This window comes from Acromyrmex echinatior, chromosome 12 (genome assembly GCF_024713525.1).
Source record: "Acromyrmex echinatior isolate Ae372 chromosome 12, ASM2471352v2, whole genome shotgun sequence".
Lineage (NCBI taxonomy): Eukaryota > Metazoa > Arthropoda > Insecta > Hymenoptera > Formicidae > Acromyrmex > Acromyrmex echinatior.
The window spans coordinates 1,919,628-1,935,357 of NC_141863.1; the positions used below are offsets into that span (position 1 = coordinate 1,919,628).

General features: G+C 26.7%; 1 protein-coding gene across 1 annotated transcript; it reads left to right on the forward strand.

The window, feature by feature from the left end:
• Positions 1 to 8,682: 8,682 nt before the first annotated feature.
• On the forward strand, positions 8,683 to 14,507 carry LOC147907723 (uncharacterized). The gene is made up of 6 exons (XM_087411878.1): positions 8,683 to 8,829; positions 10,348 to 10,618; positions 10,783 to 10,851; positions 11,747 to 11,833; positions 12,088 to 12,129; positions 12,892 to 14,507. The coding sequence occupies exons 1-6, from the start codon at positions 8,774 to 8,776 to the stop codon at positions 12,907 to 12,909; spliced, it is 543 nt and encodes a 180-aa protein (XP_087268004.1). The 5' UTR covers positions 8,683 to 8,773; the 3' UTR covers positions 12,910 to 14,507.
• The last annotated feature ends 1,223 nt before the right edge of the window (positions 14,508 to 15,730 follow it).

A 15,730-nucleotide genomic window follows, 5' to 3' on the forward strand; every position in this document is an offset into this window, starting at 1 on the left:
TTAAATCCACATAGTGATTTGTTTATTAAAAAAATTAAAAACTAAAACACTTTTAATGTTTAAAAAAATGGAGACAAGAATAAAATGTTTTAATATCTTAAAATTAAACATTTTCTTTATGAGCGATGTCACTATAATTATGGTTATTATTGCTATAATGGTTATTAATAGCTAAACAATAATTTATTACAATTATCTATTGTTCTATCAACAAATATATATATATATATATATATATATATACATATATATATATATATACATATTTGGCAATAAAAATGAGAATAACTATACATTATTATAATAATTATTATAATAATAATTAATATAAATTATAATTATTATCATAAAAATAATTACTATAATTTAACTATAATTTATAGTTATTTTTTAGGACAATCATATTTAATATTTTAATAAGATTGTTTTAATAAAATATAGTTAAAAAAAATTGCTATATATTGTAACTTGCACATCTTTTATGATATAGTATATAATGCTTCTTATATTTTACTTATTCTAAATATTAGATTCATGTTTTTAGTATCATGTTATACTGTGATCCAGCAGCGCTGTGAGTAGCACTAAATGTTTACTTCTTTAATTTTTGTGGTAACACTTGAATGGACGTAACGCAATTTTGTCATAACGTTTTGAATAATGTTTTGAAGAAGAATTAAATAATTATGAGTTTGATTAGAAAAGAAAATGTCTTTGAATGAATTGCGATATAAAAATTTCATATAAGAAAAATTAAAGCCATTTAGATCGGAATAAAAAGATCCTTCAATAGAAATACAAATTTAAGATATACATATATCTATAGATTTCAATGTACAAAAGTTAAAGATAGTATCACTTGGATTATATTCTTTACTTAATTTGTTATATTTGGTATGGAATTTAACTTGACGCCGGTGGTTGATATCAAATCTTTTACGAATAATAGATATTATTAGAGTTTTAATATTGTTTATTTAATGTGGCAGGATAAAATTGTCGAAATCGCACTACCTTATTTAAAAATTTAATTATTGTATTTATACTATTTATATACTTTTTTATAAATTATTTAAAAACTACATGATATTGCAACACTACTCGGTTATACTCGTGACATGAAGCGCAAGTATTATTATTTACATAAATAAAAAAATCATGACATCATTACTGTATTTCAACATATTTTATTATATAGCAGAATTACAGAAAATATAAGTTATATATATAAGTAAAATAACCTAAATCTCTATCATTTGTCGTGATCAGAATATTATTAAATTTAAATTAATCATAGGATTAAAGTTTACTTTATATTTTTTATAGATTAAATAAATAAAAGTTTTAAAAATACTCTAGAGAAAAATGCTCTAGTTTCCTAAATCGCATTACAACGATCTAATCTTTTAAATTGCACGATATCTAATATTTTCCTATTTCTTACATTTTTATTTCATTTATTATTATATAAAAATATATATTGTAAACCTACGAAGTGTTTATTTTGTTTCACACAGAAACTCCTTAAATTACTTCTTGAAATTATTGTGCGTTTCAGAAATTATGAAAAATATATTTTTAATAGAATAATAAAATACAATTTTTTTCTTTTCTTAAGTGATTTTTAAACGATAATTAACAAACTCTTCGAAATCAAAATATAAGTTCAGTAATGAAGGGACTGTAGGAGTCAGCGCCGAAAACAGTGCCCAGTTTAAAATTATATAAATTTGTTCATTAGTCAGTGCTTACATAAACGAACGTTTCAGCTCAAGTTCAAGTCCTCAGCGTAACAGTAAAAAAACTGGAATAATCGCGTATAACAAGTTATGCTGAATTATGTCATCTCCATCTGTTGTTGTCGTTTGTTCAACTTGCTACAATGATACAAGAACGAAGACAGCAATTCTTGTTGCACTCAAGCAAATTCCTTGGCCGAATGGAAAAAATTGTAAAATTTTTCAACTTCATTACAATATATAGCAAAATTGTTCACAAATGAAATTACAAAAAGCCACACATTGAAATTATAACTAATTAAGGAACACAACTAACTAAATCTCTCCAATTTAAATGAGCTTTTAGTATGTTGTTCTATGGATAAAAATAGGAGACATGTATTTTTTATACGTGCTGAGTCGCACGTTAAAGAAGTGAAATTCTTCCTTGAAAAACATGGAATTTCCTTCATATTGAATAACGTCGAAACTGTAAGAGATAGAAAAAAATTTGCAAAATGAAAATTGAATGGCATTAAGATTAATTTAGAACTATAATAAAAAAAATTTTTTTTATAAATAAATAATTAAAAAATATATTTTTTTATTATAGTTCTAAAATACTCTTGAAGCCATTCAATTTTCATTCTGAAAAATTTTTTCTTACAATTTCGACGATATTCAATCTAGAAGAAAAAAATTAATTTTTTTCAAGAGAGAACTTGACCCTTTTAACGTGTGATTCAGCACATATAAAAAAAAACGCGTCTATTTTTGTCCATAGAACAATACTAAAAGCTCATACTAAAAGCTCATTTAAATTGGAGAGATTCACTTGGTTGTGTTTCTTTGTGAATTCGTTAAGGGAAAATACCATTGTAACTAGTTTAAAAAATCTTCTTTTTTTGTTATGTTTGATGTCTTAAAAATATATCGCTAAAGTACTGTATTATGTTAAAATTCGTAATAGAACTATAGTAAATAGTATGGAGTAGTATGTGGTCAGATGCATAATCGGTTGTAAAACACGTTAAACACGTTTTTTTCGACACTACGTTTTCGTAATTGAGCGCTCACACATCTCGACCAATTTTTATCTGAATAACTTGAATTTTAGACAAAATGTTTACAACAAAATTGTCTTCGGTTAAACGTACAAATTTTTCAATTGGATTATTAGTTTTTGAAAAAAAATAAAAAAAAGGATTTTTTTCGCCGTTCTTTTTTTAAAACAGAGCCATTTTGTTTAAAATTATTTTATCAAAAAATCAATACGCTTAATTGAAACTACACTCATATACTTTAAAATTAAAAAAAATTTATTTTAGAGCTTCAAACGCAGCACGAGCACCCCCATGTTTTTCCAGACGAGGTGCACATCAATAAGCACTGAGGCTAGAAATATTAATATTATTTAATGAATTTTTTTTGTAATAACTTCGTAAATGTATGTGCTTTAAATATATAAAAACAATAATTCATACAAGCTATTAATTTTCACAAAAAAAAATTCACAAAAATAGCCTTTTTTTCGGCCGTCACAATGGTATTCCCCCTTAAGACAATTACAACAATTCTCGCTATTATTATAATCATTTTTCATTTCTACAATGAAAAATGCATAAGAAAACGTAGAATCAAAAACACACAATTCCCGAGCGGTGACGAATTCTACCCACTTTTAATAGCGTCACAATGTTTGAGCAATGATGTTTACGTCAGACTGCCATTTCGATTTTTCGTCTTTATAAATTTGGCGGCGTGATAGTGTCCCACAGCGTTGATTTGTATTAAATACTATATTTGTAAACATATTCTAAAAATACTTCGATCTATAAAAAGATCAAAATTTATTACATAAATTTATCGTATAATATCCGTTTATTTTGATCAATTTATTCCACAAGGCCGTTTCTATTTTAAAAAATTGTATCTCACAAATTTTATTACAATAATGATTAACTAATTACACACTCTCAGAAAAGATTTCTAATATCAAGAAAAAAAATATTTCTGACGTACTTAATCTTAGCTCCTCTCAACTGTATAAAATTTTATTAAAATTGAATCAATAATTTTTATTCTACTGTCTCAAATAAGATTGACAGCTTGTCTTGAGACGATAACATATATAAATTTAGGTTTATATATTCTCACATTTAGAATAAGTCTATCTAGTGTTATATATGTAATGTTACAGCATCATGATACCGAAGCTCTCGTGATGTAGCACGTTAAGTGAGAGACACGCGAGACCCTGAGTTCTCGAATCCTGGCCGAGCCCAGTTTTTTGTAGAAAATTAATGAAATAACATAAAAAATATTTTATTCTAGATTTTATTAGGTGTTGGAATTAATTCGTAGCGTTTTACAAGTGATGGGAAGTACTTTCATTAATGTATTTTTTAATGCTCATGTGAAATAAATAACATTCTTTCATTAAAAAACGCTACGAATTAATTCCAACACCTAATAGAATTTTTCAATTAAGAAAAAAAGATTCTTTTCTGAAAAATAAATACGACTGGCTTTATATCGATCTTATTTTATTCTAGATCGAGGAGTAATAGCTTTAAATATAGAAATCTTTTCTGTGAATGCACTAAAAATCTGAGACATAATATTTTCCACGATTATAATTAAATAGCGATTAATAATGCCAAAAACTAATAAAAACCCAAAAAAGAGATAACAAAAATTAACCCACCAACTTTACTTCCTTAAAAATTATGGTATCGGATGTATTGTATTGTTTATAAGTAATATAATCCGCGACGCGACGCTTTTGTCACAAACGATATTACATCACAAATTTATTATTGTATATTTAATATTATTTCCATATGGAGTTAAAATGCAATATGAAGTTAAAAAAAAAACAGAAAATGCTTTGTCATATACTAATTGAATTATTAACTTTTCGACAATCAATTACATATGTCAACCAGTCCCGATCTCTAATAATAATAGAGCGATATAATATTATTCATTTTTTATACGCTTCTTTTCCATAATCCAAATCTTTATAAGTCAGTACCTGTGACATTCTTGTTCTTCATTCAATATAGTGAAAGCCAAATTTTAACAATAAGTTACAAAACAGAGGGCAAATCGACTTAAATCAAATTCTGATAAATGAATGATTTTTAATAAATAAATAATTAATATTCTTAATTATGCATAATTCTTAATAAATTATATTATTACAAGAATTTTACGTACCTTTAATTTACAAAAAATGTGTTGTGGGCATTAACTTCTATACGAGTATATTGCATATAACACATTATCGAAATTATTAGCTTCAACTCAAGTCATTAAGTGTTACAAATAAAAAGTATTCCATTAAATATCTTGGAACCTAGTATAAAGATAATACTGCAAGAATAATTATGCTTATAAGTCGTTTATGCTCTGTAATAATACACATGTATAAAAAAATTCCGCTAGAAATAAGCAAGCTAATTTAGATCGTCTGTGTATTTATTCTGTTTATTCACTCAGTAGTCACTTGTTAGTCGATGTGTACATACTTCATCCCCCAATATAAGCACTTTACAGTAATTCTCACAAAGTTTCTAGAGGATTTGCAAGAACTAATTCTGAAATTCTTATAAAAGGTATTAACACACATTTGTGCAGCAAGAATAAATTACTTGTCGACCTGGAAACTATGACAAAGACGCTACAAACAGCACTCACACCATTGTTGATTATTGGCTCGTTCTGCGGTATCGGTTTGTTAGAATATCCTCTTGGACATCCTAGGCCGTATATCTCTTACTTGTATAGCTTGGCCATATGGAGCTTTTTTACGTACTCCGTTTACTATCCATACTATAGCGACTTTTCTTTAATTATGCAATGTCGAACTATAGTAATAATGACTGTCATAATGCACGTCATAATATTGATCACAATGGTTATATCGATATATGTTAACTTTTTCTATTTTAAGGTAAAAATTTTTAAATATACTTATAGTCCCTAATATTACTTGATCTTTTAAAATTTCTTAACTTTTCTTTAATTAATTTTTTCCATTGGGAGACAGTTTGATCTCACAATTATGAGTTAATACATCCCCGCACAAATCTTATGGAAAATGTGTTTCAAATTGCTGCAAATTTAAAAATTTTTTAGCTCCTGTCAAATTGATTAAAAATTCTTATGAACACAAACCTCTAAATGACTTAGATTTTACTCTAGGACCTTCAGAAGATTATCGGAAAAATCTTATACGGAAAAATTAATAGTTTTTTTAGTAACTTAGTTATGAATACTGCATAATATATCATGGATATATACTGTATACATTGTATACATGTATGTTACAATAAAATCTATTGGATATAATGTTATGATAAAAGTATCATAGTTTTCAATATTCCAAAAAATATTATTACAATATAAAACATTCTAAAATAGATTAATTTTCTAATTCCAAGAAGCATGTTAGGATTTCCAAAATGACTTGAATGAAAAGAAAGCTTTTAAGGAGACTTACAATCAAGCAAATCAAGCACTCTGTTTTGTGAAAAGCAAAGGAACTCATGTAAATCACGCATCTCAAAAAAATGAAACGCCCGTCACATCATTTATTCTGCATAATTCTAAGGACGGCACAAAACTAAAATTATAAATACCATTGATGCATATATATAAGTGTAGTAAAAAGATTTATTTTTATTTTATTCATTTAAAATATAAAAACTTTTAGAAGATCCTAAAAACTAAAACATTGAAGGTTTGTGCGTGAAGAATTTTAATCAGCTTGACATGAGTTATAAATTATACAGAGTGCCTGAAATTTAAATGTCAAAACTTCGAGAGTATAGGGGATCAATAAATTAAGAAAAAAAATGTCCTGTAAAGATCGTTTTTACTTTTGGAGAAAATCGCAAAAAAGACAAATCGTAGTTGCTTCGTTCTTGTACTGCCTCTAAAGTATTATCGTCGGTAAAATCGTATACGAAAACAATAAATAATAATAATAATAATTCAGGAGACAATAATAAATAATAATAATAATAATAATAATAATTCAGGTGAAAACTTTTTTTGTTTGTTTTTCTAGTGGGATTTTTTTGCCCCAGATTAAATGCAGGGAGATTTTTTGGAGATTGACTTCTTTGATTATTTAGAAGACATCCACTTGCAGCAATTAAAATATGATTTCAACTCTATGGGTGTTCAATTCATTATAGCAAAATTGAGTTTGGCTAAACAGACATTTTCCACAACAATGGATTGGACGTGGAGTAGTTAGTATCTTGACCAATCCGATCATAATGAGCTAGATATCGAGTTGAAATCACATTTCAATCCATTGCTGCAGGTAGATGTCTTGTAAATAATAAAAAGTCAGTCTTCAAAAAATCTGTATATCTGGTTGCATTTAACTCATTAAAGCCCATGCCTAATACAGCCGTGATACCGTCAAACTGAATATGTGATTCATAGTATAAGCAAAAAAAAAATTATCCATGTTTTTTGCAAACTTAATTGTTTAAACGATAAATGTTCAAACAAATTATTTAAAAATACCCATTTTTTTAAACTAAAAGTGCCATTCGATTCTACGTTCAAAAACAAGAAACTTTTATTCGGGTAATTTTTTTTCACTTATATTATGAATCACGTATTCAATTTAGCGCTTTCATGATTATATTAGGCATGGGCCTTAATGGATTAATCTGTTGGTGCCATTAAACAAAAAACAAAAAAAGTTATTACCTGAAAAAGGAATTATTATTATTGTTTTTGTGTACAATTTTAGCGATAATACTTTAGAGTTGAAAAACGAAGCAACTACGTTTTGTCTTATTTGCGATTTTCTCCAAAACGGAGCAAAAACGAGCATATCTATACAAGACCTTTTTTTTTAGTTTATCGATTCCCTAATTTGCTTCCGAAATTTTGATATTTAAATTCCAGATACCCCCCGTAAAATGTAAAACAATTTGATTGAAACTTACTTTTCATAAGATTTTTTTGCGGAGTTCTTTATAAAAAATTTTTAAATAGATTAATTTTAATGTTTATACTATTATATACTGTAAACAAAATATGTTTGATAAAATTAATATTTGCGTTTATATTATTTTACCAATTTAGCTTTTAACATAACATTATATGATCATATGTTTCAAATACTAATCTTTCTTATTACTTTTTTATCTATCACATTTCCTACACAATGAATAACAATTTTTATTCAAACATAAAATTCCCGTTTATGTCGCATAATAGATCAATATAATTTTTTAAAGGAATTCAAAATGTGCTTATATGAACTTTCCTTAGTGGACAACACAACAGAAGCAATCGGTGCGCCAAAGAAATACCAACGGCTGCGTAAATCGATAATTCAAATAATAATTGGATGGATTGTATACATTTTTTTAACAGAAAGTTTTAGCATTTATTTTCTTTCCGAATCTATCATAAATCTCGTTGAAATTTATGAAAAATTTGCGATAAATTGTACGGATTTTGCATATACCTTAAATATTCTAATTTGTGGAGTTATCCTTAAGTTAGTAAATATGTAAACATTTATATTGTAAGATATTTTTTAATGACAATGTGTGTTAACACGTTTACAGTCTATAAAACATTAAAAAATTTTTAACTAAAATTATTTAAAAAAGTAGCATAATTTTATATATTATTTTATCAGTATTAACATTGAAAAATTATGAAGAATGTATATAATAAATAATCTAAATGGGAAAATAATAAAAATTTATTCTATTATTTATAGCAAATATAAAATGTAATAAAACATAAAAACAAAATTCTAATTTATTCTGACTTTAATTATTTATTAATGCAATTAAAATATATAATGTATAAATATATATATATATATATATATATATATATATATCTTAATTTATTTTATATATAATGAGAAAAATAACTAAACTACGTTTATTCAATTTAGATACACAAGCTTCAGATTTCAACAAATTAATGATCTTTTACATGTACTCTACTTTGATCTTTTCGAAAATAATACAGACTATAGAAGACAAAACGGATCCATTTTAATGTGTCAACGAATAACAGAAATTGAGGATTGCAAGCAATATATATGGATTATAATGTAATTACAAAAAAAATGTTACATGTCCGCATGTATATATGTATGTATGTATACAGTGTGCTTCATTTTAATTTCACATCATGTACTATATATATATATATATATATATATATATATATATAGACGGTGACGCTGTAAACTTGTACAGTGTCCTTAGTAAAAGTTAGATCGAGTGAGATCTCTGCTTTTCGTATCTGTTTTTATTAACGTATTTTTGGTCATGTTGACGGAGCGAAACGTTTTAATCGAGCAAAGAACCAACATCAAATTTTTCATAAAACTTGGCCAGAAAATTCTTCAAATGTTGGAAATGGTATATAGTGAGTCTGCCATGAAGAACCGTGTATAAATGGGGTTGACCGGATCAAGGAAAAAGGGAGAGCGTCGATAACGCGGACTGCCCTTCAATATCACATGTCGATGAGAACATTCAATGTGTTCACGATTTGAAGGCAGATCATCGAATTACCACTAGAATGATTGCAGAAAAACTTGGAATAAGTAACGATAGTGTTCAAACAATTTTTTAAAAAGATTTAAACATGCGAAAACTATATGCAAAAATTGTTCCAAAAGTTTTGACTGACAAACAAAAACAAAGATGTACTGTTGCAATGACTAGATCGAAAATGCCCAAGATACAAATTTTCTTAAAAGGGTGATAACTGAAGACGAATCCTGGATTTACGAGTTTGATCCTAAAACAAAAAGGCAGAGTCAAGTGTGGAAGCGCCGTGATTCGTCTCGTACCAAAAATGCGCCCAAAGAGTCGTTCAAAAATCAAGATCATAGTTTTTTTCGATATTCGTGAAGATGTTCATCATAAATATGTTTCAGAAGGTAAATCTGTTAATTCTATGTTGAAGTCTTAAAGTGAACGTGTGCGACGTACACGACGAATTGTGGGCAGAGAATGACTTTTGCATCAGGACTTTGCATTTTCGCACACCACGTTCATTACGCGCGAGTTTTTGGCCAAAATCAATGTCACTACCATAGATCACTCTCCCTATTCACTTGATCTAGCACCCTGTAACTTCTACCTAGTAAAAAATATGTTCCCTAGTAAAAAATATCATGTGGGATGAACATTTTATAGCTGTTGATAAAACGGCGAAATTCCTAAAGAAACTGACAAAGGAAGATATGCAGTACTGCTTTCAAGAATGGGAGAAGCATTGGACCAAGTATTCTGTCAAGGAAAGAGTACTTTGAGGGTGACCACATCCTCGTTACAGAATAATTTAATTTGGATTTTAGGTGAACCGAGTGCACGAACTTTTTGTATACACCTCGTATATATATGTATGTATATACAATATATATATATATATATATATATATATATATATACAAGAATAATTAACTTCAATTGTATGTTAGAAAAATACATTTTGAACTAATCGCAAATGTATTTTTAATCGAATTCTAAGATAAAAATATATTTTGTTTATTGTTTGTACTTCTTATATGTGTCTTTATGTTTGATTAATTATAACAATTATGATTTCTTTACAGGCACGTCTACCTACAACTATGCCGTATATCTCGCAAACTAAACAAAATATTCAAAATACCAATGTTATTTCTAATGTTATGGTTCTTTTTAAAAACTACATTTCTCATTATCAATATATATTTGCATCTTCAAATTGTGAAAAATTATAGAATTCAGGAAATGTGGACATGTAGATATATTTTCATAAAAATATACGGATATTCTACTTTCACTCTGTACAGCATTTTATTTCTCACATTAAACAACATATGTCAAACTATTTACTGTAAGGTAAAATTAAAGCATCACTAAATATTTATAACTAGAATTATAAGCGACAATTTTGCAACATTAAAATTATACATATCGAAATTTTCTTCCAAATGACGCAACCTTTTGGGTGCAAAATTTTCAATTTTATTTAAAAGATTCATATTATTTTTAAAAAATTTCAGACAAACAAGACAGTAGCAATTCTTCACAAATTGTCCAATTATAATCTCGATGAGGAGTTACACAAACAGGTAAATAAACAATTATAACAAGATTTCATGTAGAATTTTTAACTATTCTGTATATATTTTATTAACTCTCATGGAAATTCGACGTTTGCATAAATTTCATCAAACGATTATGTAAAAAATTAGGATATTATAAAACAGCAATTATGTTTATATACACTAGGATATTTGTACACATACTAACGCCATATTTAGAGTAGAATAGAAAAAATTGATAATTATTTAGAATGCGGTTCTCATCTCCGATTTTGATAAAATTAGACTCATTCGATACGTTTTTGTACAAAACGAAAGAATCTGTAAGAAAAAACGTTAGGACGGCCTCGCGAAACAAGATATTATATGACATCGAATAACGAGATATTCTAAATAATTACCAAAAAGTTTTATTAATCATTTTTTAAATAGAAAATATTTTATAACCTTTGCAATTAGTATTAATATATACAAGTAATTTAAAACATAAAAGAATATACTAAAATTATATTAAATATTAAAATTCATAATAATAAATTATATCCAATTTGACTTATTTTCAATCATTTCTATATAGATTGTCACTAATTTTTTTCAATATGCCGTTAATTTAATTGAAATAATGCAGTTAATTCAAGAGTATATTAAATTTGTCTAAAATTATTTATTAATACGAATGATATTTACTCTGAAACTGAAAAATGAATTGATTTTGATACATATTGAAATTAAAAAACAAAAGGTTATAACTTAAGGGATAGAGGTACTATTTTGATATTTAACGATATAGTTGATGTTTTATAACAGTGCCTTAATTTTTTATATTATGATTTAATAGAATCTATGCGTATATTCGAATTTTCATGAAGAGAAGTTTAAATCTAGCGTTTCATTCTATTTAATTTTATTTAATTTCAATTAGATTTTACAATTTATATCGCAAATAAAACTCAGAGAAGTAAAATTTGGCATAGGACAGTTTCACTATGGATATAATTTCATTTGCCAGGTATGTCTCATATTGAATAAAATATAAGAACATAATAAACGTATACATATAATGAAACAAACATTTCTACATTCAATCTTGGAAATTACATAAATATCTAAATGGCAACATTATATTGAAATCACTTCTGAATTAACTGCATTTGTTTATTTTTTACTGTTATCTTACAAATAAAAATTTTCTTTTACATTCATTGTGCTAAATAATTTAATACAAATATTTTTATTAAATATAATGAGAGGATATTTCTTCAGATGTACAGTGCAGTTTTGGCCTTCCTGATGATTTTAATACAGGTACATAATCTATAACATATTGCAACAAGAAAAATCTCTCAAAAGTACGATAATACGTTTCCTGAAAGTTTCCTTACACTGAACGCGATATTGTACTGATATTATACCGTTAGCAGAATTTGCCTAGCACAATAGGATTTGAGTAAATTGAAATGAAATAGACGAAAAATTGCATCTTTGACCACTTTTAACATTTTTTCACTGCAAAAAAAGATAGTCCCTAAATAAACACAACACCAATCTGAAAGTATAATTTAAGAGCTTTCGAGTTTTGGTACATGAGAGAGAGAGAGAAAGCGAGAGAGAGAGAGAGAGAGAGAGAGATCATACGACATTTTTTCATAAAGTTATGGCTATTTGAATTTTAAACCTTTTGTAAAATTTCGAAGTAGAGTATATATTTATACGTTGTTTTTGGCTCCTTTCGTTCCAATTTACTCAAAATCCTGACGTGTTAGGCAAATTCTGCTAACGGCATCGTGTTCAAAAAAAAATCTTTGAGAAATATATTATCTCACTTAGAAGAGAAAAAAAAAGATTTTTTGTCACACGGTGTAACAGATTTTTTATTCTCTTTATTGCATGAAAAAAATGGTTTGATTCTGTTTTTATATCAACGTACATAATTAAATGCATTTTGATTAAATAATATTTTAAGTTGTTATGACAATTTCAAGATTTTATAACTATATAAAATGTTTGATATTCTACTATATTTTATAAAAGTTATACTATTATAAAGCTTTTTTAAATATTTTTCAGTTTAATATAATAGCATGAGATCTTCAAACGATGCCATGCGTTTTTTAATAATTAATTGTAGTTAAGAAGACTAGAATATAGGTATGCGAAAAGTAAATAATAAATAGAATTGAAAAAACAAAATAACAAAAAAATAATTTTTTTCGTTAAAATATTACCGTAATCTTTTTATTATATAAAAAAATGATTTTTATTTAAGAAAATTTGTTTTTAAATAAAAAAATATATTTCTTTCATTTAAAAAAAGAGTTGCAAAACTACATAAATTATTTTTTTAATTCCAATAGCAAGAAATAACCAAAAATCAAAGAAATTGAGCCAATGTCAATAAGTAACAAATAAATAACAATTTCACCCATTTGTGATGTCACAGTGACAAATTTTGCATTGTGTAATTGTTATATATACATTTCATCTCAATACATAATTGTTATATATCAATCCTGTCCGTTTCGTATTTAAATCATATCACTAATATGTAACTACTATAGATAGAAAATGAGACAACAAATTTGAGAACATTCTCCGCAAATATACGTAATTTTTGACATCACTGTTACGATCCAAAAAATTAAGATTGTATGAGTTATGAATTTGAGATGTATTTGTGTTTTGCTTCAAAGGTAGTATATAAACATCGCAGTGACACCGCGAGATTCGTCGTTATTTTTTTGTCTTGTATTTTGTTATATTTTTTTATATATTTATGAGTCATATATTTTGTCATATTTTTCAGTCAGTTAGTCATATATACGGTTTCGTCATAAATACAAAGTTTCATATAGTTTTTGTTAAATAATTTCCGCTTCATAAAAATCTTAGAGTCTGTGCGCGACCTTTTAATCGAGTGATAAACATCACCATCTTTTTGTGCTCCGATATCTGATGAGAACATTCTGATAGCAGAAAATTGTAAGTCTCGTGGATTTTGATTTGTTTGTCCCCGAAATTAAATTAATTTGATAAAAAGTAAATAATTCATTAGTTCAAATAATGTTCTTTTAAATATTCAAAAAATGTCATTAAAATCAACGAAATCGATGCAACAGATAATTCCCGCACTCAACATTTCCTCTTATTAAGAGCGCTTTCACAATTTGCTCAGTTACTCCAATCTTGAAGAGAACTGTCATAGAAGTGCAGCCACCTAATGTTCACATTTCAGTACTATCTCGATCACTTTATTCATATCTCGTTCTCATAGAATTTTTTTATAACCTTTTACCCCTTCCTCCGCTACTATACGCGAAATAAATTAAACCAGTCGACACAACTCGCCCTATAATTATATTCTCTAGAGGTACCAGAATGTAAATTAGTTTCTAGCAGTTTTATTAATTTGTAATTCTTAAATTATGTAATTAAGTAACGCATTAGTAACTTGTGAATTGAATTAATAATTTCCTTTATATATTATTAATAATTCATAATTTGTAACCATATTACTTACTGTACGTTTAGAATGAATTTGTATATAAGTTTAGTAATATTTCTCCTTATTATTATTATTATTATTATTATCTAATTATTATTAGGTGTTGGAATTAATTCGTAGCGTTTTTTAATGAAAGAATGTTATTTATTTCACATGAGCATTAAAAAATACATTAATGAAAGTACTTCCCATCACTTGTAAAACGCTACGAATTAATTCCAACACCTAATATTATTATTATTATTATTATTATTATTATTATTATTAGTAGTAGTAGTAGTAGTAGTAGTAGTAGTATTATTATAAATCATTCGATTCGCACTTACAATATTTGCTACTTTAACACAGTCAATATTTAAAATCACATTCTTTAAACCAAGTTATCATTATATTAAATCTTTCTTATACGAATAAAATATAAAATATAAAAATAAAAATCATGTCAATTAATCAGTTCCGAACATCACATTCTCTACATTATTGTAAACATTTAATAGATTGTTAATAATAAACCTCAATATTTGATAATTTAAATCTCTCTCTCTCTCTCTCTCTGTCTTAATTTAAAGCCTAAGACCTCGTAATCATTTCCCTTGCTTTTCAGAGATCATACGTGATCCAGTCTCGAGTTATAGTATAGGGATTAAGTTCCTTGGACTCGAAATTTGGACCGATATTCGTATTGCTCGCTCGTTGGAAACAGGTGTTATAACATTCTTACGAGATGTTAACTATCATCAACAAAAAATGTATTCGACTCGGGTACTCTGTGCGGATACCTGCGAGACAAAAGTCTAAGTGTCCTTCCATATTCTTACCATTTTTATTCCTTCTCTTTTCAATTAAATCCTGAATTAAACTTCCAAGGACGTAACAACACAATTTTGATCTTTGTGGTAATTTTAATACAAGTATGTAATCCGTAATAAACCTTCCGGAGAATTTCTCTAATATGTTTCTCTAATATATATGTTAAAAATGATTTGATTATAGTTTGATGTCACCTATACAGTTAAAAGCATTTTGCTTACGCGCGCGTGCGTAACAATATATCGAATAAAATTTTCCTCGAAGAGGACGTTTTGGTTACGAATGCAGCTCTATATATATATATATATATATATATATATATATATATATAATATTGTTTAATACATAAATGCGAGATGATTACTATAAATTAATTGCCTACAGTATCATTTGCCTACATTACTTTTGCCGACAGTTCGTTTACACACAAAAATTATTGCCTACAGCTCTATTGCCTACATGCATATCTGTCTACAGCTCACAGCTTATTTTGCGCACAAATAAAACTTTTAGAACTAAAGTTACTTTTGTCTACATATATATTATTGCCTACAGCTCGATTGCTTACATGTATTATTGCCTACATGTATTATT

Coding starts and splice junctions, on each gene's coding strand:
- LOC147907723 (XM_087411878.1), top strand. CDS start 8,774: ATGTGTCAACGAATAACAGAAATTGAGGATTGCAAGCAATATATATGG. Junction 8,830..10,347: donor CAATATATATGGATTATAAT/GTAATTACAAAA, acceptor ATTTCTTTACAG/GCACGTCTACCTACAACTAT. Junction 10,619..10,782: donor GTCAAACTATTTACTGTAAG/GTAAAATTAAAG, acceptor AAAAAATTTCAG/ACAAACAAGACAGTAGCAAT.